The 23,327-nt window shown below is 35.4% G+C and overlaps 1 protein-coding gene and 1 long non-coding RNA gene across 2 annotated transcripts in view; one reads left to right on the top strand and one right to left on the bottom strand.

The window, feature by feature from the left end:
* The window catches only part of UBE2H (ubiquitin conjugating enzyme E2 H), a 142,094-nt gene that overhangs the window by 29,484 nt on the left and 89,283 nt on the right, over positions 1–23,327 (bottom strand). Inside the window, exons 2-3 of the mRNA XM_074193704.1 lie at positions 22,305–22,381; positions 20,515–20,589 (exon numbers count right to left, since the gene is read on the bottom strand). Of these exons, the coding sequence (XP_074049805.1) occupies positions 20,515–20,589; positions 22,305–22,381 (152 nt within the window). The remainder of the gene's footprint in view (positions 1–20,514; positions 20,590–22,304; positions 22,382–23,327) is intronic.
* Positions 8,953–23,327, top strand: part of LOC141492947 (uncharacterized) — a 64,559-nt gene continuing 50,184 nt past the window's right edge. Inside the window, exon 1 of the long non-coding RNA XR_012470087.1 lies at positions 8,953–9,083. This is a non-coding gene — a long non-coding RNA (uncharacterized LOC141492947). The remainder of the gene's footprint in view (positions 9,084–23,327) is intronic.

Genomic DNA, 23,327 nt, shown 5'->3' with positions numbered 1-23,327 from the left:
CTGACTGGTATCAAACCAAAAGAGGAATTACAGTTAAATCCTTCATTAAGACTATATACAGGGCGGCTAGGTGGCATAGTGGATAAAGCACCGGCCCTGGAGTCAGGAATACCTGGGTTCAAATCTGGTCTCAGACACTCAATAATTACCTAGCTGTGTGGCCTTGGGCAAGCCACTTAAGCCCATTTGCCTTGCAAAAACCAAAAAAAAAAAAAAAAAAAAAAGACTATATACACTAATATGGGGGCGGTTAAGTGGCATAGTGGATAGAGCACCGGCCCTGGAGTCAGGAGGACCTGGGTTCAAATTCGACCTCAGACACTCAATAATTTACCTAGCTATGTAATCTTGGTCAAGCCACTTAACCCCATTTGCCTTGCAAAAACTAAAAAAAAAAAGGCTACACTAATAAGTTACTCTTTATAGTGCTATAAGGTATACAAAGTGTTTTACATAATGTCTATTGCTACTGAGTTATTTCAAGGTCCTAGCACATTTACCAACAGTGTTTTATTCCTGTATATTCTTTTCTTTTTTTTTTTAGGTTTTTGGCAAGGCAAATGGGCTTAAGTGGCTTGCCCAAGGCCACACAGCTAGGTAATTACTGAGTGTCTGAGACCAGATTTGAACCCAGGTCCTCCTGACTCCAGGGCCGGTGCTCTATCCATTATGCCACCTAGCTGCCCCTCCTGTATATTCTTTATGTTTGCTAGATATATGGTCCTCTTTGCTCAGACCTCACTTAATACTTTGCACTTAAGTAACACTGGGCATTTTAGAGTCAGGAAGATTCAAATGTGACCTCAGATACTGGACACTCAGACATACAACTGTATGACCCTGGGTAGGTCACTTAAATCCTATTTGCCAGGGCAGCTAGGTGGCACAGTGGATAGAGTACTGGCCCTGGAGTCAGGAGGATCCGAATTCAAATCTGACCTCAAATACTCAATAATTGCCTAGCTGTGTGACCTTGGGCAAGTCACTTAACCCATTGCCTTAAATAAAACTTGAAAAATTAAAAAAAAATCCTGTTTGCCTTAATGCACTAGAGAAGGAAATGACAAATCAATCCAGTGTCTTTGCCAAGAAAACCCCTGTGGGCACTCTAGTCTATGAGGTCATGAAGAGCTGTATATAAATTAACAACAAATGACTTGTAACTTTAGAAAGACTTCTAAATATTGCTTTAACAGTGTGGCCAGATCAAGTCTAAGAAAAATCAGCCAATGAGATCCCTTATTCAACTAGTTTAGCTAAGGTTTGGTTATCCAAAGTTATTTTTTTCTCTTTAACAGTCACAAATGAAGAAAAACTAAAATTATTTGTCCTAGATTAAGAGTTTTGGGTGTCATTAACCCCTAGTTTGGGTAATTCAATAAAATCTATGGATCTCTTTCACAGAAAAAATGGTTTGTTGTCTGTATTCATCATTAAAGGAAATGCTAAATTTCAGTTGCAGGTTAGTGAAAATAAAGATATTATTATTCTCATCCAAGTTTCCAGACCCCTGGAATATGTTAAAAATGCCTGTCCTATCTGAAAGGATTAATGATGAAGCATACTATCTGCCTTCCTGGGAAAAGTATTGTTTGAATACAGATGGAAACATGCTATTTTTTTACATACTTTATTTTTTTTTATTAAAGTCTTCTTGAACAAAATGACTAATACTTTTACATAGTTGCACATATATAATCTATATCTGATTGTTTACCATCTTGGCAGGGGGAGGGAGAAATAGAATTTGGAACTCAAAACTTTAAATAAAATTTTTTTTAAATGCCTGCCCTAGACCAAACAAACAAATAAATAAAAAGGATAAGGGAAACTAAAATGTCCTTCCCAATAGGAATACTAAACCAAAATTTTTAGATGGCAGTCTGGATTAATCTAGGGCAATGATATGTTAGCAACTTCAGACACCATTTTAGGAAACCATTTCCCTCAGGAGTCCAGGGCCTTTCAAAATCATATTTGCAGGAAACAGATGTTTTTAAAAGAACTGGCCTACAAGCTTTCAAAACAGTAGAGACATTTAAAAATTATTCTCTTTCATTATCTTACATCTGAGCCTGGCAAACTTTTCGCTCTAAATCCTCTGTCAACTTGGTCTTTAAAAAAAAAAAGTTTATCAATATTCTTCTCAGTTAAAATAAAACCAAACATTTGAATCAAGGAATGACCCCCTAAATAAACATAGGAAGAAAAAAATGACCAAATTCCACAGAAAAAGTAATGCTTACAGTATGCTTTTGAGATTTGTGAATTGGCTCAAAAATCTATTGAAAAAATTAAAATCAGATGTTTTGAATGATTTGAGAACATTTTAAACATGCTATTATAAGTAGAGGAACAATGAAGCAAGAATAAGGAGACCAGGGACTCTTCGTGAAAATCAAGAACTAACCCTGATTAGAAGGACACTGACTCGGCAAAATGTTTTAAGCTGCGGAAGCCAGGCAACAGTAGGCAAAATCCACAAGCAGGAGCTAGGCCCTCTATACTTATTTTAACAGGAACGGAGCAATTTGAGCAATTGCAGCCACCTAGGAATGGCATACTAACATTCTGTCTTTGGCAAAAACTCTACATTTCCTCTTAGCCAAATTCCTCTAAGGTTTGCTAAGGGGATTTTAGCAAACCCTAAATTTCACTGTATTTTGGTAGAGGATTCACCAAAACTACTTACGTTAGACTAATGGATTCTGAACTTTAGGAAAGGTAATGGTCTAGCAGTCAGCTTTCAGTCTAATAACTAATGTTCATGTCTCTCCAGCACTTATAAAGGTTTTACAAAGTACTCGTCACAACTATCCAAATATATAGTGGTACTAATGCTACCAAGTCAAATTTACAGACACATGACCTGCCCAGGCAGTTAAGTACCAGAGGCAGGTTTCAAACTCACACACACACACACACACACTAAGATGTAATCATCATACCACACCCTCTCTTTGGGTTTGAGTTATTTCTAAGTGAGTGTGTGGGAAATATTAAAGTCTAACTAGCAGTTAGGTGATATAAAATGTAATTCACTTGCAAATTAGATAATTTTGTTTAAAGTAGCAAATATGAGATTTTTTTAAAAATTTCTTTTACCGAACCTACTGAGAGTACTCTCAGTTAATAGGTCCAAGAAAAGAAATGTTTTAAGTAGTCAAACCCGTCAATAAGTATTATTAAGGGCTTCCCATGTGCCAGGGACAGTGTTAAGCACTGGGAATATAAAAAGACAAAAGACAGTCTGTCCCTGTTCTTGGTGAGATCAGAGTAACTGTTTGAAAGAGTATTAATTTGTCTGCTGGAGGCCCCTAGTATGAGGACAGAAGTTGAGGAGGAGAAGACTGGGAGCCAGACACTGACTTTAAAGAGGAAGGAAGGAGAGTGTCCAGAAGGTGAGTATTCAACATCTGCTAGGATATGATAAATATGGGTGATAAATATGAATGGAATGAACCTCACTCAAAGGAGAGGCTACTAAATGATGGTGATAAGAGCAAGAATCTAGAGGTGGAGTGGGCTCAAGGAATATTCCAATCCACAACCCCCCCCCCCCCCCCAGCAAACATCAAATTCAAGGTAGGAAAGAGCAGTTAGGGAGTCTGAGTTTACAGGAGCTAGTCAGGAATTTAGTGCACAACGAAAGGAGCAGGTCCTTTATTGTCAGCCAACAACAGTCATCAATATTTTGGTCAGGTGTAAGATAAGTTTATGGACAGAAGAAACCTTCAAGAAAAAGAGGTCACTGAGTGGTAATGAGCAACGAAGGGGAGCTTTCAAGGCACAGTACTCCCCATGTTCTATGATATACTTAGATCTCTTGTCCTTTTCAAATAGTGGGAATTCAAAAAGCCTGACCACTATGCCCTAGCTACCCTCAGGGCAGCTTGTGACAATAGGAATGGTATGATGTATTTTATTTCGCTCTACAGATTTCCCAAAGATACCCAAATACAATTCAGGATAAATCTTTTGGTATTTTATGCCTGAAACAGCAAGCAAGTAGAATATTTCTATAGAAAGCAAAATTTAGAGTTTATAAAACATAGTTTCTAGCAAGAAGGCTAGAAAGGAATACTGACCAGATATAATACAAATACAATACTTATCATCTTCCTAGTTTGCTGAAGAAATATTTATTGAGCTCTTTTCAAGTTTAATACTAAAACAGAATCCAAAATAAAATTCCTTATTTTTAAGAATAAAAATGGGGGCATTAGGTGGTGTAGTAGATAGAGCACTGACCCTGAAGTCAGGACCTGAGTTCAAATAAGAACTCAGACATTTGGGGTGGCTAGGTGGCATTGTGGATAAAGCACTGGCCCTGGAGTCAGGAGTACCTGGGTTCAAATCCAGTCTCAGACACTTAATAATTACCTAGCTGTGTGGCCTTGGGCAAGTCACTTAACCCAGTTTATCTTGCAAAAAAAAAACCCTAAAAGAAAAGAACTCAGATAATTGCTAGCTGTGTGACCTTGGGCAAGTCATTTAACCCCATTGACTGAAATAAAAATTTTTAAAAAGTCAAAAATAAAAATGATTTTAATACAAACTCTTTAGAAGTAAAATTTTGGAAAGGTGATATAACTTAATAAACAAATTCTTCACATATGTCAGGTGCCATGCTAAGAGCTAGGGATATTTAAAAAGAGAGAGAGACAGAGAGAAAAACTGAGTGCCCTTCTGCCCTCAAGGAGCTTACATTCTAATTGGGGAAACCAAATACTCATAATTTAGCTACAACTACGATCAATAAAAGATAGATGGAAAGGAGTCATTCAGGGCTAAGTACTAGTAGCCAGGAAAGCCAGCAAAGGCATCCTATAAGAGTTGGCACAAGAGTTGAGTCTTAAAGGAAACCAGGGATTCTAAGAATGGGATATTAGGAAGGAAAGTATTCCAGGTATGGGAAGCAGCTAGTGCCAGGAATGAAGAAAAGAGTCTGGGCTTCTTCATGTGCAAATGTCAGCAAGCAGGACAGTATGGTTGAATATGTAGTATGTATGGAGGGAAATAACGTATTTCAAAGTCTGGGAAGTGACCAGGTTGTGAGGAATTTTAAAAAAGGATTAATATTTGTTTCTGGAGATAATAAGGAAGCATAGGAAGAAGCTGTAAAATTTGGAAACTGATTTGTTATGTGATGAGGGGGAGAGGAAAAATTGAAGATGACCATGAGTCTATTAAACTCAAAAATGGAAGGATGGTTATGTCCTCAATAGCACAGAAAGTTCAAAAGGGGAGAGGTTTGTTGGTTAAAAAATGAGTAGTGCTTTAGACAAGTTAAATCTGGGATGCCAATGGGACACAGAGTCTGCAAGATCCAATATGAAAGAGGTGAAGTGGGATGGGATCTCAGGAAAAAGATCAGTGCTGGATAAACAGATCTGAGAATCATATGCATAGAGATAAAAACTGAACCCAGGTAACTGAAGCTATCACCAAGTGAGAGGATACAGAGAGAAAAGAGATGAGAGTCCAATACAGAGCACAGGAAAACTTTCAAGATTAGATAAAGATCAATAAGGTCACATGTTCAAGAAAGGTCAAGGACTCAATGGATTCAGAAAAAATATTAAATTAGGCAATTAAAAAAATCCATTCTTGTCTACACACATAATGTTATCCCTTTTGGAGGGGTCTTACTGAGTTCTATTCATTAAAGTGATCTATGAAAGACTACTGGCTTCCAAGAAAGCTTCTGACTTCCTATATTTGTTTTACAGGAAAACACTGACTAGTGATAAAGAAAAAAGAATAAAATCCATATGAAATCTAGTGCCCCCCACACATAAACAATGAAGAAACTTGCTAAAGCTTAAAAGGTACTTTCTGTAACCAACAAAGTATATTAAGATGCTGTATCTGCTCTACAGGCAGGCATACAGAAGAGGGCATCTTCTATAAAGCAAATACAGTTCACTTCTCAGAGAAGATTTTTGAAGGAAAAAATCTGAAAAGGTTGAAAAGTAAGCATCAAAGAAAAAAAATAGAGAACTAAATCTGTGGAAACCCCCCAAAAGTTTACTCAGCTAAAAATATTTGATTTCAGCACAGGCAAAGTTGAAGATGGGAAAATTTTTGTCTCTTTTGAAAACAAATATACATGCAACTTGTCAAACAGGATAAAATTCATCATACCAATGAAATTACAAGGGAAGAAAAGAATGACTAAAATGAGACAGGAAGATCAGATAGATTTCAGTAAAATAAAAGTTGACCTTGAAAAATTTAGTATATTACATAATTATATATCAGATATCATATAATTATATTATTATAACATGGTTATATTCATTCAGTCAATACAGTAAAAATTCAGGAAACCAATCAGGTCTCCACAAAATGAATAAAAATGAGGTTGATAAGCATTTTTTAATCAATCTCTTTTTGGTATGGATTTATGCTAGTATATTCATTCATTTGTATTAGTACCTAGTTGTGGATAATATTAGTTTGGACTAACTTTCAAACTTAGTTATACTAAGAGTCAAGCTAAATTTAGCAAACATTGCTCCTGGAATTATTCAAAAGAGGTTTAAGAGGAATTAACTTTAACATTAGGAAAAGGTGAAACAAACTATGAAATGTTTTTTTTAATACTGTATGATGACTATGAAGAAATTATTCTCCCTTTCTAATATAGAAACAAGCATTTGCTTTTCAGAACTTGTCTTGATTACAAAAAAGGATTCTAAGTTATTACTGTTGGATGATTATGATGATGATAGTTGTCCTTCATTCTCGAAGACCGTGACATCAAGGGAGGTGATACCATAAAGACACACATAAATTGGATTTTATAGTCTTAAAGGTAAAGAATTCATTTAGGTAAATTTCAAAACCAGGATAAATGTTAATTCCTAGGCAATAATAGTTAATATAGTATTCAGAGACAACCGGTAGACATTCAATGCAATTGCTGATTTATTATAACTTTTATCCTCCCTTCTCTACATACTTTTTTTTTCAAATGAAAGAACTTTACACATTCAGATTTTTATATTACTATAGAATACAATGAAATGGGACAGCTAGGTGGCACTGTGGACAGAGCACTGGCCTGGAATCACAAGGACCTGAGTTCAAATTTGACCTCAGTCATTTGATACTCATTAGTTGGACCTTAGGGAAAAATCATTTAACCGTAACCCCATCCCCACCCCACTCCACTCCCCCAAAATCCCACAAAGTGGGGAGAATAAATTGGAGTATACTCTAAAAAATATCATGGGTAACTATGAAGGAATTTAGGTTGAATGACAAGGTCAAGAGTAAGAAGAAAGGGGGAGGCTAGGTGGCGTAGTGGATAAAGCACCGGCCCTGGAGTCAGGAATACCTGGGTTCAAATACGGTCTCAGACACTTAATAATTACCTAGCTGTGTGGCCTTGGGCAAGCCACTTAACCCCATTTGCCTTGCAAAAAAAAAAAAAAAAAAGAATAAGAAGAAAAAAGAGGTCCAATCATATCATAAACCATTAACTTATGTTCTAATATTTACTAACTAAATAACTTTTGAAATGTAAAGTAACTGAAAATAGATAAGACTTCTTTGATCATAAAACAAAATATATTTTGGGAATTGCTTTTTTTTTTGGTTTTGCTTTCAATTTAGCCCCAAATCTCCAGAACTGTTTATATTATGTTAACATTTGGCTCAAAAAGCAGGAATGACCATTCTAATCTTTGCAAAATATAGTAAATCAGTAAGGCCTTCATTTTTTAACTCCACATCAAATCCATTCAAGTGACCTAGTTCCTTCTAATACTGACCTATTCCTCAAGGCTTGCTTTGTGAATAGCTTAGTACCCTAAGTTCTTTTTTTTTTGGCAAGGCAATGGGGTTAAGTGATTTGCTCAAGGTCACAGAGTTAGGTAATTATTAAGCATCTGAGGTCACATTTGAACTCAGGTCCTCCTGCCACCAGGGTCGGTGCTCTATCCATCGTGCCACCTAGCTGTCCCCGTACCCTAAGTTCTTTACATACTCCTGTTTCCTAAGGAAGCAGCTTGAGTTTCTCTGATCAGTGTTTTATTAAGAGAGACAAGGTTAAGATAATAATAAGCTTTTTAAGTACTATGCTGGGCTTTGTTGACATACAAAACAAAATTCTCCTCCAAAAGGAAAGTGGTATGTAATTTCTGGTTGCACTGACAAAAAGAATGGAAAAATTCAGCAACTGTTTTACTCCCCCCAAAAGTTTTTAAGATTTCTATTCTAGAATCAAAATTTTGTCCTAAGTGATCTAAGTTCACTCACTCCGAAGATAATATTTTAAAAGTAGTATCATTTCCTGTATTTAATGATAAGACTAACAAGCAGCTGTGACTAACACCCCAAAACAGACCTTTCAGTTAGAAGGTGTGGTTCTCATTAACAGAGATGATTACAGAATTGCTCATTTGGGAGGAACCTTGAGAGGACTCTCAATCTCTCTCATTACCTCAAAAGACCAATATACATCATCTAAATTCAGATTAATATCAACCCAATTTAAAAGATTTCCCTAGTACTGAATTCACATTAATATTAATGTCTCAATTCATTATTTAAAACTCAGCTTTACAGTGGACTTCTTAATCCCATTTTGGGTTGTTTTTTTTTTTGCTGTTAAGGTAATATTGTAGAATAATTTGTGTTTTCTTCTAGGTGTTTTGTGATTAGTCTTTTGTATTGTGAAATCCTAGTGTGAACCATTGCCCTCACTTGCTTAACTTGGCAGCAATCAAGCTATAGCCAATCTATTGTGTTCATGAACTAAATCACTTTTAAGTGAAGGCCCTACTAACACAAACGAATACACAGAGATTTCACATTCAACATATTCAGGCAGCATACAGAACAGCTGTGTTCCAAAACTTCATTTTTAAATCTATTTAGAATTCAGAACACATTTCCCCATAGCTACAATGTGATAAATATTCTAAGTTCCTTAGGGTCTGAGTCCCTTTCTAATTTAGCTTTGTATTTTCTTCAGTGATAATATATGGCTATGAAACATGAACCATCATAAATCTCTGAAGAATCAAAATGGCTTTAAGACAAAATGGGCAGTGGAAAGACACACAACAGATGTAAGTAACGCATGCTTATATTATCGAATAATAACTTGCACAAGAGAAGTTCATAAAAGCCATCACCAGGGAACAAGTATGACTGAGAAAGTAGAAACGGTAATACAGCAAGAATGAGACAATTAGAACAAGGCATACCAACCACAATATACAGGATGATGTGGCTATCAGGCAGCTAAATAGCACAGTGGATAAAATACTGGTACTAGATCTCAGTTCAAATCTAACTTCTACTTACTGATAGAAGTTACCTATTGGTTCTGTAACCCTGGATAAGACTCATTTGCCTGTCATATGCCTCAGTTTCCTAATCTGTAAAGTGGAGATAACAGCATTTAAATTCCCTGATGTCATAGTCTTTGAGAATGAAGAACATATATCATCATCATCATCATCATCATCATCATCATCATCATTTCTCCCTTGTGAGGATTCAAATGAGATAATATTTGTAAAGTACTTTGCAAACTTTAAAGTGTAATATAAATCGTAGTCATTGATATATTACTATTAAGGCTGTCATTATCACCATCCCCATACTATTTAAAGAACCTGATGGTTCTAACATCCTAGTGGACTTTGTTGGGAGGAACTCTGGAATTCCATTTCATTCAATTTAATAAATACTTACGGAGAAAAATATAAAAATTGTATAAGAAATGAAGGTGTAAAGGGGTTTAAAATCTACATTTCCAGAGTACTGGTACTGCTGAGATGACAGAAATATAAAGTAAAACATCTTCTCCAGTACCTAGCACAATGTATTAAATGTACTATCACCCCTCATCACCCTCCATCTCAAGAACCCCTAGTATCCTTTAATACTAGACTTAAGTACCACCCACATGAGGCTTTTCCTGATTCTTCCAATTGCTTACATTCTCCTCTTCTGTGATGGGTTGGAGAAACCCCAATAAAGAAACCAATGCAATGTAGACAAATTGTAGGAGTGTATTCACAACAGGTCACTGACAACTCATGCACTGGCACTCATGCACTAAAGACTTGTGCTTCCAAAAGTGTATCTACACCATAAAGCTGTGGAATACAGGGAATCTCCTAATCCTCACTTTTGACCATTCAGATATTCTAACACTTCAAATATCACTCTATTCTACATACTTTCACACATGTAGCAGTTGTGTCAATTCCTTCTTGAAGGCAGAGACAGTTCCAATTTTGTTTCTGTATAACCAATGCCTAGCAGAGTACCCAAACAGTAGGAAACTTAAATAAATGCAGTTTTGTGGACCAAAAGTAACCACCTAAAATGTTTACTGAATGAATCCTAATTTTTCCTACTTTGGCCATCAAAGTCTGTTTAATATAAAATGGAGCTAATATAAAGCGTATTAATGATGAAAAACAACATAACTTCAGAGCTGAAAGGTCATCGAGCCAAACCCCCTGACTCTTTTTTTTTTTTTAGTTTTTTGCAAGGCAAACGGGGTTAAGTGGCTTGCCCAAGGCCACACAGCTAGGTAATTATTAAGTGTCTGAGACCAGATTTGAACCCAGGTACTCCTGACTCCAGGGCCCGTGTTTTATCCACTACGCCACCTAGCCACCCTCCCCCAACCGACTCTTAAGCATGATTCCTTTCTTCAACATTCCTACAGAGGTGAGTGCCTATCTAGGGTCTATCTCAAATTTTCCAAGAATAGGAAATTCCTTGGTCTAACCAGGTGGATTTAAATTTCCAGAAGTGTTTTCTTATGCTGAGCTGAAATCTGTTCCCTTGAAATATCTACTCATTGGCTACCAGGTCCAGAACAAATTCAAACACATGATACCCTTTCAATCTTTGAAAGGAGTTATCCTATTTTTTTCATTAAGTCCTTTCTCTTCAGGCTATAAATCCTCAGAGTTCCTTAAAATGATCCTCACTTTTTAAAAAAGCATGGTTTTAAATTCACCCACCATCCTGTTCACTCTTCTCTAAGCACATTTCAATTTATCAATGGTTCTTTTTAAATATAGCACACAGATTGAATATTCCTGATGTGGTCTGACTGGGATAAAATATTATGGGACAATCAATTTTCTTGCTCTGTATATTACATTCTTATTAATACAACCTAAGACCAAACAAGATGTTTGGTTGCCATATTTTACTGTTGATTCAGAGTGAGCTTACAGTCCACTAAAAACACCAAATCATTCACATGAATGATTTTTTTAGCCACCCCTCCCTTGACCAGCATTTATACAGCTCATTTTGAGCCTATAGAGGATTTTAAACTTAATCTTGTTAGTCTACCATTACAGGATGCTGGAATACTTTAGAATCCCAAATCTATCCCCCAATATATTAACTAGGCCTCCCAACAAGTTGTCAATTTGGAAATGTTTTAAGTATGTCTTTACTGTTACTCTAATTACTGACAAAAAAAGACTCAAGCAAACCAAGAAGAGCAGGGTGGCAATTCACTAGGATTGAAAACAAAATGATACACTCATTAAAACTTCCAAAAGATCCTTTAATACCATTAAATAAAGAAAACATGAGAAAAAAGCATTCCTTATTCAAATTCTAGTGCTTAAGTAAGAAGGTGGGTGAATGGAGAGAGGAGGTAGATATAGATGCATGTCAATTTCTGTGAAAATGCTAAAAAGAAATTTTTTAAGCATAATATGTGAATGTCTACTAGGCATTCAATTGATATTGTCATTAAGTTCAAGGATTTAGAGATGGGTAGCACTAGTTCTCTATCAAGTCTGATTAACACAAAAATGATATTTTCTTTTTTCTTGATAAAGCTACAATATCTGTTAATTTAAAAACTTCCTACTGATTAGGGTTAATTTTGGCTAAAGTGGAATGAAAAGTTAACAGAAGAGACAAAGAGGGAAAAAAGTAAAGGACAGAGCATTAAAGATGTATATATACATAATGTAGTAGAGCTGACAGTGAGCTCATACACAAAAGAAGGGAAAAGAATGACAAGTGATTTCATCATGTAGCAGGATAGCCAGTTTCACCTCATTAGACATCTTCAAGGAATAGATTGTGTGATTTTATAAAGGTGACTATTTAGATACTGGCCAGTCAAGGTGCCACTGAGGTCCCAGCCAACTTTGATAGCTGAGGAGGATAGGGAAGTTAATCAAAGTGATAAAAATCACACAAGTGCCCTGCTGCTGAAAAGCATTGTCCATCCAAGACACAGTTAGTTGCCTAAGGTTGAATCAGGAGAAAGGTAGTGTCAACAAGATGTTCATTCAGAAAGAGTGGGCAGGATAGAGAAATTACTTATGGGTATTTTTCATAATGCCACTAACTCCAACCTTTGTTTTTTTTGAAGCTATAACTCAGGCCTTTATTTCTGTGTCTTTGATAATGGATACATTATGCGGTCCTTAGGTGCATCACTGAAACTGAAGCTTTTCCAACATTAGTTGTGTCAACCTCATTTTCTTCATCTATAAAACAGAGATAAAGGAACTTGTACAACTTCCTGTTCTCGAGAGCTATGAGAGTTACATGACATCATGCATGTAAAGTACGTTATCAACTATAAAATGCCACATAAATACTGATTATTAGTATAATTCCCAAGTTAAGAGTCTTCAAGCAGAGGCTACAGGAAGACACATTAGTTGGTTTTCCCAACAACTACTCGAGTTGGTTACAAATCTAGGAATATCATTCCCTTTTCCAGGTACCACATAACCCCTTCTTCCCTCATTTTCAATTTCCTTTTGTAATCTGCTAACCCACATTAGGAATTCATGTATTTGGTATGAACTGGATCAGATTTAGAAATAAAGCTAAACAGGAGTTTCAGAAGTACCTAAAGTATGGTTGACATCAGTATCCATATTAGAACTGGATGCCCAATGCGACCATTTTATACAACACAGTTTTCTCTCACTTGGATGTTTAAATTTTGCTAGATTTCTTTTTTAAAAGTTGGGCATATAACTTTATACTTAAATCATAAAAACTTTCTAAACACAAACCTCTAGATATAGGCTTAAATAACAGTATTCCAAAGACAGGAATATGAAGAACCAATGTATGGCAATTCTAAAAGTAAATAAAAAAAGTTTCAAAATGAACAAACTTTCAAAAGAGGTTCAGTTTCACAAGATTTATTAACATTTATAAGTTACATCTTGATTTTATTGTTGTCCATATTCTCTAAAGGTGAAAGGAACCCTGAAGATAGTTTTAGTGTATTTTCTTTTTCAATTTACAATTGTATGCCTATGTTATTCTCAAAGAAAAAAAGATGCTATCTATTGTAGTACTCCAAATGTATCTTATTTTAAAATGTACTTCATTCAAGAATAATTATGTTCTGATTCTAAACTAAAATTATTTTAAAATGGGTCACCTTACAGAACTGATTAGAAAAAGCAAAGCCTTTGTTTAACTACTTTCACATGATTTACTGCCATTATAGTTCATGCAAATGTATGTAGAACAAGAAAGCATAAATTAATGAATTGTTGAAAAGAGTAAAGGAAAACGAATCCAGCAATCACCATATCTAATTTCTTATTACATGTTCAGTTTTAAGTTCTTAAGTTTAATGTGCTAAACCAATCCTTAGGATTACTTCCACCTTTAGAGAATATGGGCCAAAAAAATACTAATTTCCCCAGTGCTGACCCTATAGTTAAACTTAAGACTGTTTTCTGTTCCCTAATCTCTACCCTTAACACCTCCCACTTTCTCTACTGCCAGCTCACATCTCATCAAACACAAAACCTAGATTACTGGCATCATTTATTTCTACCAATCCTACTCAAATGTGAACAGTGAGGGAGTAAGTTGTATAAATGTATTGATGAGTTTCTACTATGTATTTTTACTATTTTGTTATTTAATCTAAACAAGACCTTCACTTCAGAGCAAGACAAATAGTTTTATGTCTTCTTGATTTTACCCACAGCAGCAGTTTCAAAAATTCTCTTCCCAAGTCTCCCATATGAAGCCCCTTATTGTCATCTCAACAGCAGATATGGCCTCCTACATTACTGAGAAAAGAAGGCCATACACACAGACCCTCTTTTCTACTGTAATGTAGACATTACCCATTCACCCTGGGCTCAGATTCAGATGAAGACCATTCCCCATTCCTCGAACATTTAATCCCACTCCCTGATATCTCCTCCAACAAACTGATCCCAATCATCGCAGGGTCATAACTGCTGCATACAAGCCTATCCAGTCTCTTCCATCCTTAAGAAAAGTTTATTTATTGTCCTAATTTCTAAAAACGCTATCTACTCTCATTACTTCCATTTCCTTTCTTTCCATTCCTCAATCTCTTGCAATCTGGCTTCCAATGAGCACCATTCAAGTAAAATTTCTCTCTCCAAAATAACCAAAAACATAGATAGGCTTAGATCCCAAGAAGGTCAAAGAAAGAAAAAAAGTTATCACACATATTAGAAGTATTTATAGTATTAACTATTACATAGTAGCAAAGAATTACAAAGTTTATTTGTAATAACTGAAAAATGAAAAGGTAGCATATGGCTATAAAGTATATTGTGATAGAAGTATGAATTTAAATAATAAAGAGAAGCATAAAAAGACATCTAAACTGATATAAATGAAGTAAACATGATTAGGAAAACAATAGATGTAAAAATGTAACTGGAAAGGACATCAACAAACAAATCCTAGGCTGTTGCATAATTATAAAGATTAACCCTGGTCAGAATGAAGTGAAGGAAAAAAAAGGGCTTTCAATCTTTCTTTGCAAAGAAGGTGGGGCTATGGGTGTGGAACGCTGAATACACTATCAGACTCCAATAATGAACTGATTGGTCTTGTTGAACTGCTTTTTTTCCCACCCTTTTATTTGTTATAAAGGAAGTAAAGGGGAAGGATCACAGGTTTAAAACCGGAAGGGACTTTAAAAATCAACTGATAAACATTTTCATTTTACAGATAAGGAAACTGGGGCCCAAAGAAGTTAAATGACTTACTTGAGGCCACAAACTAGAGAGTGCCAAACAGAATTCAAATCCAGATCCTAATGCCAAATCCACTATGTTTACCATTACACCACAAAAAAGAAAAAATGTGGACATAAGGATGATTAAAAAAAAAGTATCAATATAGCAATTAAAAAAAAAACTCGGGGCAGCTAGGTGGCTCAGTGGATAGAGCACCAGCCCTGGAGTCAGGAGGACCAGAGTTTAAATCTGGCCTCAGACATTTAATAATTACCTAGCTGTGTGGCCTTGGGCAAGCCACTTAACCCCATTGCCTTGCAAAAAAAAAAAAAAATCTAAAAAATAAACCAACTCCTTCTAAAGACAAGTAAGTTCATAGTTTCACATCTCCAGCTGCCTACTAAACCTTTCAAAATGAATGTTCCAAAGATTATCTCAAAATTCATCATCTTTTCTCCCCTTTTTTGAATTTCCCTATTTCTACCAAGGACAAAGCTCCAAGATTTATAAATTCAGAGATGTTCAGTTGCTCACTGTCACACAGTCCACATAGTCAATCAGTAGCCAAATCTTGTCATTTCTTCTTCTTGATTTACCTCTTGCCTAAACTTCTGGGCAGCTAGGTGGTGCAATGGATAAAGCACCAGCTTTAGAGTCGGGAGAACCTGGATTAAAATCTGGTCTCAGCCACTAGACATGTCCTAGCTGCATGACCTTAAGCAAGTCATTTAAACTGAATACTTCTTATCTAGGGCCATCTTCAGCTGTCCTGATCCATATCTGGCCATTTGACCCAGATGGGTCCAGAGGAGAAAGTAAAATTGGTAAATGAGCCCCCCTCACTCAAATCCAATTCCCATGCATGTATCCCTGATGTCATGGTCCCCCCTCAAGAATGAAGGACAAACATCATCACTTCATCAAACTACTGTAATAACCAAATTGATCTGTCTCAAGTCTATGCTCACTCCAATTCATCCTATCAATATCATCAATTCCTTCCAATGGATTTTACCTCCTCTTCTACAATCAAATGACAACTCTTTGTATAGCCTTTAAAGATTTTTTTTTTAAATATTTAGCCAAACAGAACTATGCAATAGTGTCCTTTTCATGTACTCTTTAAACTCTCCTCCTTGCTGTCTCTCTTCACCTATGCCTCTCAGAAACCCTGTTGTCTTTTAGGCCAGCCCTCTAACCTATGGCCACAGGGAGTGCCTCCCCCCCCATCCCACCTCCTCCTTAGCTTGTGTTTATTCTGTCTATACTTACAGTTGGACATGTTGTTCCCATATCTCTCCTTGAGGGAGAGGATGGTTTCCTTTGTGCCTTTGTATCTCCAGAGCATTAACACAATGCCTGACACTTAAGGCCTGCTGACTGAATGATCAATTAACTATACAGGTTTCTACATCACCACTTATCAGTAAAATAATATGTGACTAAAGGACAGGAAATGTCTTTTTGCTTAAAATACTAGGAATTTACTCCTACCTTATAGTAAAATAAAACAATTTCAATTTAATGGAAAAAATTTTGTAAAATGTAGTATAATGTGCATCATTTTCTTTCTAAAAGTTAAATATTAAGTAATATCGAATAAGCTATATTATCCCAGTGGGAATATGGAATAGCATTAAATTCAGTGACACTATTATATCTGAGGGCTGAACTAATTTCCTAATAGAGACACACTTTGTATACAGTTAGCCCAACTAAAGCAACTGTACAATAATATCATTAATACATTATTAAATAACTCCAATATTGTCATTATGCAATTGTGCTTTAATACCTTTCAAGTGACCCAATGTCACGTTTTCACAGAACTAATTATCCTGGATAGTTGGGTAAGAACCCTCACACTTTTTTTCTCTACCTTTGTATATAAAAAGATAGAGATTATTTCTGAATGTAACATGTTAGACTAGTCTTTAAGGGCTTTTGTTTTTCAAAAATCCATTTAATGTCATTTCACCTGTAATTTTATTTCAATGTGCCTTGATTGTAATTCTATTTTGCTAAAAATAAACATGGAAGTTAATAAATAATACATGTCATACACACATTCATTATGCACATATGTAAAATATATATATATATATATATATATATATATATGTAGCCAAACCATAGATTTAGTTATAGAATTGGTAGAATAGGCTATGTTTTAAGTACCTAGGGGTGGTTTTGCTTTATATTTCATGTTAAGTATAGTTTACAGATGAAACAGATGTATACTAAATCTGCCTTTCATGACATTCTGCAAATTGTGCTCATGGAATTAAATGTTTCAGTAAATACTTGGTAAAATTCAGGAAAATGTTCCTAAAAATTCCTCCATGATCATAGAGTTGGAAGGAACCTCAAAAGTTATCAAACCAACTTAACATTAGTCTAACTTGCCAGCATATGATAGTACAAGAAATCTCATTAATGGAAGTTCTCTCTAGGACTCATTCATTATTATAATTAGATTTATAACATTTTTGAGAAAAGGAATACTCAATTTCTCTGTACCTACTCAAAGGGTAAAGCACAATGTTATTAAGGCTACTATGTCAATTCCAAAGTAGCTCTTTTCTGTGACAGCAAAATATACCTCTGACAAGCTACGTCAAAAATGTGTGAGTGTACTAATCTGCCAACAAAACTTTTAAAAGAAAAACTCAAAAGAACATACATTTCATACGTTCCTTTAAATGATTATTTTTCAATTATTAAAAAAAAATGGATTATACAACAGCCCCAATGCATGATCAGTATATGCTTAGTACTCAGTTAAGAACTGATGACAGATGAAAGGCAGCAACAGAATGACTAATAGGACATAATGAGGGTAATGCCTCTTTCTATGCACCCATGAATAAGCCAGGGTTAAATTATTTTTTTAAGTCTGGTATCCTAACATTTTCCTTTAAGTACTATTATTGTTTCTTCGTTTCCAAAGGGGTCTTTTCTGCACAAAAAGTTAAGAAGTAATTACCTAAGTCTTATTTCAAATGACATTCTCTAAAGTTCTACATCCAACAGGATTTGATTAGTAATGGGAGTTAAAATTGGAAACTTATTGCTGAATATCTTGCTTGGAGTCAGAATGTGTATGAGTTGGTTTGTTCAACTTCTATCCATTCAATCCCTCAATGCAAAAATGGTCAGGTGCTCCCTTTGAAATATTAATAGGTATCTGACTCAAAGGCTTTTGCACATGTGTAAGTCAACTTGTGTCAAGCTGGGGATTTGCTTCTCCCAGGAAAAGGAGTGTTGCATTCTCTGACTAAAAGCATGGGAAGACATAGGTCACCTCGAGTTCTGTTTTCCCTTATCACCATATAAACCTTCTCATCCAAACAACGTCTCAAAAGCTTTTTAAGTTCCCAAACTCAGGTATAAGATCCCAGCTAGCCCAATAGGGTTTAGATCAAAAAACAGATTTACAGACATCTGGATTATAATGCTATATAAATTAAAAATTGAATTGTCTTTTAAAAATCAATTACAACGAATCGTCGTTAGTTTTCTCAGCACTCTCTGTTGTACATCAGTAGTAAGAGATTCAAAAATACCGACATAAAGTACTATCAGATGACTGAAAGTACAGTCAATCTCCAACATTCATTTGGTTTAACTTTTGTGACTGCAAGCATGCCTTCAATTTTATCAGTAAACTCATTTTCAGTTTCAAATTGGATACTATGCACATTCAGATGTGCAGCAGAGGGGGAAAAAAAGCAACACAATATGAGCAAGTAGGTGGAGCGACTGTGTCCTACCGACTAGATTTTGGTCTTTCACTCTATCACTGTAAAGAGTTCTCTATTTTTTCATTATTTACCTTTAAAACTAAAGTTTTATGTTGCAATTATGTTCCCAAAGCCCAATACTGCAAATTCAGTGATGGGGCTTCCTGAGAAAATAAAGATCAGATACAGTTAGTGCCAGAATGTCTGCAGCCACTATTGCCTGTGAACAAATACGGTTTTTGGTCAGGAGAATCTAACCACCTTATTTCTCAAAAGGTCCATTGTCTCAACATTCTCCTTTTTTTTTTTTACTTTCTTATGATTTTCCTCTTTTATTTAGTAAAAGGTAAGAGATAGGAGCTATCAAAATACTTAAGAGAAAATTCACCTAAAGAATTAAATTATCCTCTGAAATAACAGTAAGATTTTTCAAGACAAGTGTGTGTTTATTTCATGTACGTTTTTCACAAGGTTCTTTACAACAAAATACTCAATCTTTTAATTAAGAATATTTTTGATGGCTGAGGGAATTAGAAGAGAGAATTCTCAATTTTCTTGGTGAGGACTGGTTTTCCTAGTCCCATCAACTTCAGATAAAAATGCTATGAGCTTGGGACTTAGCCATAAGCCTTAAGTCAAGGCAGATGGTCAAGACTGAGAGCTTTTTGTCCAGAGGCATCTGCCTAGAATCAAAACCCTTTAGAAGTACCACTTCTTAGTGAATCCACTTTTCCTGAATTCTATGACATCTTACATCAGCCATACAATTCATCTCATGATATTGGTAATTCCTGTGGTTCCCAGTCTCTTTTAGCCTAGATCCACAACCTCCCTTTCAGGCTCAGAATAATTTTATTGTATATGAATATTATTTTCTTGTTTTGTTAAATGCTTTTAGTGTTCTACAAATTAAGTGCCAGAAGTGGGATTTGAACCCAAGTTTTCAAAATGGAAAAAAAAAATCAAAATGGAGTAATGGTCTTACTAAGTGCTCTGATCAGAGAGAGTGGTAAGCTTTTGTTTTGGGGTTTTTTTTTTAGGTTTTTTCTAGGCAGTGGGGTTAAGTGGCTTGCCCAAGGCCACACAGCTAGGTAATTATTAAGTGTCTGAGACCGGATTTGAACCCAGGTACTCCTGACTCCAGGGCCGGTGCTTTATCCACTGGGCCACCTAGCCACCCCAGTGGTAAGCTTTTTTAAGTTCTTCCTATGGAGAAATCATAGACCTACAAGATTAGAGTTTTGACAATATGCTATGGCAAAATATGAAGTGTGATACTTTGACATTTTAATTGAGATTTAATTAATGCATTTATTGTTAAAAGAAGTATCCTGGGGCGGCTAGGTGGCCCAGTGGATAAAGCATCGGCCCTGGAGTCAGGAGTACCTGGGTTCAAATCCAACCTCAGATACTTAATAATTACCTAGCTGTGTGGCCTTGGGCAAGCCACTTAACCCCATTGCCTTGCAAAAAAAAAACCTAAAAAAAAGTACCCTAAATATTCTTAAGTGCCTTCAGCCTCAGAACAGTTTAACTTGCCTTAGAAGGAAGAAATAGGAGAAAATATCACCTTAGACAAGTCACCCTAAAAAGCAAACATTAAAATGCCCTTCCCTCTATAAAAGAAATATAAGCAGTCACTAATTAAGTAAAAACAAAGAATATTCAGTAAATTATTAGAATAGATTAACTTCACAAGTTATAGCTTTCCAAATGTTTTTCTCTCCTATGAACTCAAAAATCTTTAATGAAAAAACTGCATTATTGCATACCTATAGATGGGGATTTGAAAGGGTATTTATCAGGAAGATCCACTCTAACTTTCCACACTCCACCTTCATATGGTGCTGTAAAAGAAAAGCACATTTCAACATGTTTTTTTTTTCTGAAAATAAATCAAGCATATAACTGCAACAAAATTTAAATCAGGATGTAGGTGAAATTTTAAAATCTTCATCACATCTCAAAATCTCCTAAATGTCCTTTGGTTAGTCTTCCCTGCCCTTTACTTCCCTATTAACCATCTTCTCTCACCTTCTGCATACTTTAAACTCTTTAGGTTTTTACAAAATGCTCAGTCATGATTATCTTCCTGCCTATCTGATCAACTAGGATTCTGGTCTTTCTTTCACCATTAAATAGCCCTTATAACCCATGGATTAGCCACCTTTTTACTTACAAGGGCCATTTATAAAGTTTATAAGGGCAGCTAAGTGTCACAGTGGATAGACAGCAGTCCTGGAGTCAGGAGGACCTGAGTTCAAATCCAGTCTCAGACACACAATAATTACCTTGCTGTGTGACCTTGGGCAAGTCCCTTAACCCCACTGCCTTGTGAAAAAAAAGTATTTCTCATTTACATGTTTATATCAATCATGGGCCATACAAGATTATCAACTTAAAAGTTAGTTTCTATATTTAGACAAACATTTAATTAATTCACTCCTAAAAGTCTCCTAGATTTACTGAATTCAGAGTCTCACCTATGATTGTCTTAAGAAATTCTATGGCGTGGAAAAAATGTAAAGACTAACAGAAAGCCTTCTGTGGGGGTGGGGGGATGGAAGCAAGATTGAGGGAAAATTGTAAAGCTCAATCTTGCTTGGTAGCACAGTGGATAGAGCACAGGCCCTGGAGTCAAGAGGACCCGAGTTCAAATTTAGCCTCAGACACTTAATAATTGCCTAGCTGTGTGACTTTGGGCAAGTCATTTAACCCCATTGCCCCTTAAATAAATTTAAAAAAAAATCTATGCCCAACCCATCTACTTGTTATTCCCTCACATATATAATATTCCATCTTTTACCTGTAAGCTGTGTCTGGAATGTTTACTCAACTATGATATTTGAAACCCCTAGGACCCTCCCAAGGGTATACCAAATGCCACTTTCTTCAACACCCTTTTCCTGATTCTCCCATTTATTAGTGTCCCACACCAATTTATTATTGGGAATATATTTCCCTAAAACAAGGTAAGCTCCTTTGGGGAAAGAGACTGTCTTACATTTGAATTGTTATCTCTGGGACCTTGTATAATACCGGGTATAGAAGTACTTAATAAATGCTTTACTGATAAATAAACTAGTTTTTTTTAGGAATAAGAAATCAGTTTTAGTATTAATATTTAATTTACTTTAAAAATAAGATTTTAATTAAATGATACAGGACAATAAAATCTATAAGAGACAAATTTCATTGTTTTAGAGATTCATTTATTCTGGAAAAATTACTAAACAACTTTAGGAAAAAAACACTCATTGTTAAAACATGGTCATACACCTTTCACCACACAGAGAATGTAGCTATCTATAATAAAAATTTGAATTCACCAATAATCTGAGAATGAAAAACCTGAATTTACAAATAATCTATTGTCATTAAGTAAAAGAGTATATAAACATGTACGAGATTCCACAATGGTCCTGTAGTTCAATTTCAATTGGTTCCCAATGATCATAGGTGCTATCTATCCAATATTCTTTTTGTATATTGCTTTTTTTTTATTTACCTGAAAGTCAATTACTATAAAGCAAGAATACATTGAGCAAAGACATATACTTACTTCCTTGTGGTCCATAAAACTTCACTACAAATTCATTGAGTCCTCCCAGGATTGTAACTTCATGTTTGCTTTCAATGCTAGTATTGACAGTTAAGGAAAAGTATTCATGTTTAGTATTATAACAGAACTACTATTCATATCTCCAAGAGAAGTCAGGAAGTCTCTATATATTATACATTATAAAAAAATGTTCCTTGAAGGCAGCATTGGTGCAGTAGAAAAACTTTAGTACCAATCCTGTCAATAAAAGCTGCAGAGTGATCATTCTTGAGGCTCCAAATAAGACAGGCTTTGTAAAGAACGTCAACAACAGTAGGTGCAATCTACATTTTAGCTATTACTATTATTATTATTATTATTACAGCAATATACTGATTTAATCCTCATTACCAAGAGCTGTAATAATAATAATAACAACAACAACAAAAATCACAGCATTTATACTGGGTTGTAAGATTTGCAAAGTGTTTTATGTATGTTAACTCATTTGATTCCCTGAGAAATAGGTGCTATTATGAACTGCTATTTTACAGATGAGGATACTAAAACACAGAAGATGCCAGAGATTTATCGAGGGTCACAGAACTAGTATCTGAGGTAGACATTCTAACTCTTGATTCATTCTTGACTCATTCAAGTCCCACATTATCCACTGCTTTTTTTTTATCATACAGTCAAGCTTCCCATAATCTTGTTAGTATTCATTCACAATTGACTCTTTGTGACCCTATATGGGGCTTCTTTAGCAAAAATACTAAAGTAGTTTACCATTTTCTTCTCCAGCTCATTTTACAGATGAGGAAACTGAGGCAAACAGGGTTAAGTGACTTGGCCAGAGTCACATAGCTCAGCAGAATCTGAGGTCAGATTTGTTGAAGCTAGGAAAATCAGTCTTCCTTACCACCTAGCTGCTGTAGATGGCTCTTAATCATTATGCCACAATCATTCTACTTATGACTGAACTATTGCAATCAGCTAGCATTTATTAAGGACCCACCATGTGTCAGAAATGCATTAAGTACA

Source organism: Macrotis lagotis, chromosome 7 (genome assembly GCF_037893015.1).
Source record: "Macrotis lagotis isolate mMagLag1 chromosome 7, bilby.v1.9.chrom.fasta, whole genome shotgun sequence".
In the NCBI taxonomy this organism is placed as follows: Eukaryota; Metazoa; Chordata; class Mammalia; order Peramelemorphia; family Peramelidae; genus Macrotis; species Macrotis lagotis.
This window is presented reverse-complemented; position numbering and strand designations above follow the sequence as displayed.